Here is a 4,403-nt window from a genome sequence, read left to right on the forward strand (position 1 = left end):
CGCCAGGCAGCTGAGGCGGGGGGCAAGCCCTCGCCCGGAGGAGCCGCGCCCCCGGCCCCGCCGGTCCCGCCGCGATGCTGTTCCACAGTCTGTCGGGCCCCGAGGTGCACGGGGTCATCGACGAGATGGACCGCAGGGCCAAGAGCGAGGCTCCCGCCATCAGCTCCGCCATCGACCGCGGCGACACGGAGACGGTAGGCGCACAGCTGCGGGGTCGGGGCCAAAAGCTGGGACGGGACCGGCTCGGTCTGCTCCTCTGCTCTCCTAAGTTTGGGGGCAATTTGGGGAGCGTCCTTCGTGCCGCACGGGACTGGACGCTGGGGCTCCGCGGACAGGATGCAAGGCCCGTAGCTCCCGGCTCAGGGGAAACCCGGCTGCTGGCGGAGGAGGGAAACAAGGTTGAAACCGAAATTTCAGACACTGAGGGTGGAAGAGAGCATTTCTCCCGAAGTGGGAGCGAAGTCCTACCCGCGGCCCGATGGCTCTCTTCTCACTTCAACGGGCTTTTTGGTCGCCAGCCCTGCGCTCTCCTCCACCACTCGGCTCTGGCTGCTGGCGGCGCCGCCTGCGGCGCGGGGAAGGCGAACAAACCGGCAGCACTGGGGCTCCAGCCGACTTGGGCCTCTCCCCGCCTCCTGGCAATCGGGGTTCCCGTCCCAGCGCAGTTTCAGGGGTCGAAGTCTTCTAGGCTAGGGCTTTTCGTTGTTCGCATCTTGGGCCTCCTGGCTGGCCCGACTTGGCTCGGTTAGGGCCGGGAGTTCAGGCTCTGGCCTGGCTCTTGTGGAAGGAGAGTCCGTTCGGATCTCCACACCTGGCTCCACCAGCCCAGCCCCAAATAGCCAGTTCCTTGCCTCAGACCTCCCTGGGGGCCCGATGAGCAGACGCTGCCCAAGCCAGGCCCAGAAGTGACCTTTAGAGGCCAAGGAGGTGGGGAGCACGAGCGAAGCTTCTCTGCTTGGAAAGCAAGAGCAGCAGCCCCAGTGCTTCTGCTTCTGAGCTCTTCTTCCCCAGTTAAACCCTCTCAGCCTGTCAGTTTGGTTAGGAGAGGATTTGGATTGGGCCTATCCTGCGCTCAGAGACTTTGAGGGTGCCCATGCACCCCACTCACCATCTCCCAGGACCCAAGAGGGCCCCAGACAATGTGGCAGAGGTGGTGGAGGGGCAGAGGTTGCCCCGCGATTTGCCCTGGCCTGAACCTTCGGCTTAAGGATCCAGAGATCACTGGGATTAGGGGCCAGGAGCTCCACTGAGTCTCTGGAGAGGAGTCTGTGTGGAGGGTGACTTTTAATGGTCATCTTACCCCTTTTCCTGGGACCCAGCAGAGTGGCTCCTTTAAGAAACAGTTTGGGGGAAGCTTTTGGAGGGCTTGGCTGAAGTAGCCACTGCTGCCCCCAGTCCCCAAACACAGCATGAGCCTTTCTGGGAAAAGAGCAGAGGGGACAGGAAGGGGGAGAAGTAAGGAGGAAGATCTATCCAGGCCAGCAGCCGGTCCTGGGCCTGTGGCCGGCTTGGGCTGCATGGGCGGGCCTGGGTCCTGAGGTCCCTGGATATGGGCCTTTTGGGGTGCAGGAAGAGCACCGCACACCCTGGCAGGCACCCCACCCCCACCCCCGCGTTTAGGGCTAGCTGGAGCCTCGGAGGGAGCTGCAGGTGCCCGGTTCCCCGTGGCGTGGCGGCGGGGTCGCAGGCTGACGCAGGCGCTGCGGACTCGCGCCTCCCTCCCTCCGCAGACCATGCCGTCCATCAGCAGTGACCGCGCTGCGCTCTGCGCCGGCTGCGGGGGCAAGATCTCCGACCGCTACTACCTGCTGGCGGTGGACAAACAGTGGCACATGCGCTGCCTCAAGTGCTGCGAGTGCAAGCTCAACCTGGAGTCGGAGCTCACCTGTTTCAGCAAGGATGGAAGCATCTACTGCAAGGAAGACTACTACAGGTAGCCCCCACCTCGGGACCCACTGCCCTGGGCACCCAGGACCCCTCATCTCAGATGCAATCTTCTCCGGTTGCCTTCCCTCCAGTCCCAAGGGAGGGTTCCCTACCTAGGTCCTCCCTTCTCCAAGCCAGTACAAATTGGACGACATCCTTTTTAAACAGCAATTTGAGGGAAATCTTGGAAAGATCTGCGAAGTGTAGGGACCCAGAGAAAAGCAGAAAGTGTCCTCTTCTTAGCTTAGACCAAAAATAAGCTCGAGTTGGGGGTCCTTGCACCCTTCTCCCTTTGAAGTTTCTTGGGTCAACTAGAGGGAACAGAAACAGGCACCCCCCTCCGCCCAAACCCAGGCAGTCTAGGCTGGTGTGGAACAAAGTTGGAGGGAGAGCTGGGGGATTGGATTGGGTGCATTTCCGGGTCTTTCCTGGAGATGGGAGTGAAAACTGGCCAGGACTGAAGAACGGGAATCACTAACAGACTCCGGGTTCCTTGGTTCTCCTCTCTGGGTTTAGGGTTAGGTCTGCTTATTCTCTCTCCCTCTTTCTTTCTTTCTTCCTCTCCCTTTCTCTCTGTCTGTCTGTCTGTCTGTCTCTCTTTCTCTCTCTCTCCCTCTCTATGTTTCTTACAAATTACAAACGTCTATAGGATGCCCAGGCACTGCTGTGGAGGTTGAGGAAGGGGTAACTGGGAAGTTCCCCTTACTGCCGAGCAAAGGCTTTCCTAGGGCTTGCTCAGACTCTGGGTAAAGTCTTTGTAGGCATGAAAATGGTTAAGGGAAACTATATTTCAGGGTAGGACCAGACCTGGGCCGAAATCTAGTTCCCTCTTCCCCCCATCCTCCAAGTTAAGACCTGGTTGCCAGTCTTGAGGAGTGGAGTTCCGCCAGTGGCAGCAATGGTACTTGGAGGAGGGATATGGGGGGGTACCCAACCGTGTGTCCCCACAGTCCCTCCCTCGATGGTCCCTACAGGCGGTTCTCTGTGCAGCGCTGCGCCCGCTGCCACCTAGGCATCTCGGCCTCGGAGATGGTGATGCGAGCTCGGGACTTGGTTTATCACCTCAACTGCTTCACGTGCACTACGTGTAACAAGATGCTGACCACGGGAGACCACTTCGGCATGAAGGACAGCCTGGTCTACTGCCGCTTGCACTTCGAGGCACTGCTGCAGGGCGAGTACACCGCGCACTTCAACCACGCGGATGTGGCAGCCGCAGCGGCGGCAGCTGCCGCGGCCAAGAGCGCGGGGTTGGGTGCAGCCGGGGCCAACCCTCTGGGTCTTCCCTACTACAATGGCGTGGGCACGGTGCAGAAGGGGCGGCCGAGGAAGCGCAAGAGCCCCGGGCCCGGGGCGGACCTGGCGGCCTACAACGCTGGTGAGTGCGAGGCGCCCCGAGCGCCCCGACGGGTTGAGGGAAAGTGCACTGCGTCAGTGGCCAAGAGCCGAGTGAATTTCAGTGTCTTATACATGTATACTTATAGCACTCTGGGTACTCCAGCCTTTAGCTTCCCCAGGGCCACCGGACGACCTGGCAGAAGGGACATTAGCTCCCTGGTCTCCAGCCCTTGCGCTCTCGGCTGGAGCGGGAGGAGAGGGTGCATTAATGGTCCTGATGCTCTGGGTGCAGGACCATGTCGCTGAGAAATTTTTTAGAAACAGCTTTTTGGTTTGGGCCTTTTACCCACTTTGCTGTGCAGAAAGTGCAAGGATAGAGAAAACAAGGCAGAGCCGACACCAAACAGGCTCTAGGTTGGCGTGGCTGAGGGAGAGGATCTGGGGCGATGGATGAGCGAAGCAGAGTGGCGGGGGTCCCAAGAGAAAGCACTGGCTGTGGCCTCGGGCACCGAGCTTGGCCTGGCCTGCAGCCAGGGTCATGCGAAGTGTCCTGAGTGCGGCAGGCTCGGGAAACTTGGGCCCAGGAGCCTTTGAGAAAAAGTGGGTCGTAGTGTCCCACCCAATCCTCCTGCTCTGCCAGGTCTCGGTTTCCCCCGGGGGCTCTTACTCTGAGTTCCGGGTGACAGTGGGGCGCTGGGATGAGATCCGCGACCCTCCAAAGTCGGCGCCCCGGGTTGGGACCCAGTAGGCCTGGCCTTTAGCCGGCGGGGTAGGGTGGAGGACTTGTTTCGCATTTCCGGCATCTTTGAACCCCGGGTTGTTCCGGGAGAGGTTCTGCCCCCTCCCGCGTCCCTCCGCGCTCAGGACAGCTGCGGGGGTTCTGAGGCCCAGCAAATTGAACCATTAACATCTGCCCGAAGTCTGCACGGCCGGGAAAGGTTTATGACTCCCTGGGCTTCTGAACTTGATAGAGTTTATTTGCAATTACTTTCTTTATTTCGTCTGCGACAGGATTGGATTCGGAGACTTTGTTTTCTTTCTCCTTTTCCCCTTAGTCCAATGCACAAGTGGAAACAAAACAAAACAAAAACCCTGAACTGTGCGGAGAGGGCTGTGGTGGGGAAGAAGTCAGGATTATT

At 59.8% G+C, this 4,403-nt stretch overlaps 1 protein-coding gene across 1 annotated transcript in view; it reads left to right on the forward strand.

Annotated features, from left to right (window-relative positions):
• The window catches only part of LHX2 (LIM homeobox 2), a 19,377-nt gene continuing 14,974 nt past the window's right edge, over window positions 1-4,403 (forward strand). The window contains exons 1-3 of the mRNA XM_024762614.1: window positions 1-194; window positions 1,731-1,933; window positions 2,901-3,304. Coding sequence (XP_024618382.1) covers window positions 75-194; window positions 1,731-1,933; window positions 2,901-3,304 — 727 coding nt within the window. The 5' untranslated portion in view covers window positions 1-74. The remainder of the gene's footprint in view (window positions 195-1,730; window positions 1,934-2,900; window positions 3,305-4,403) is intronic.

The sequence above is a fragment of the Neophocaena asiaeorientalis genome, unplaced genomic scaffold, assembly GCF_003031525.2.
Source record: "Neophocaena asiaeorientalis asiaeorientalis breed wild unplaced genomic scaffold, Neophocaena_asiaeorientalis_V1.1 scaffold78, whole genome shotgun sequence".
NCBI classification, from domain to species: Eukaryota; Metazoa; Chordata; class Mammalia; order Artiodactyla; family Phocoenidae; genus Neophocaena; species Neophocaena asiaeorientalis.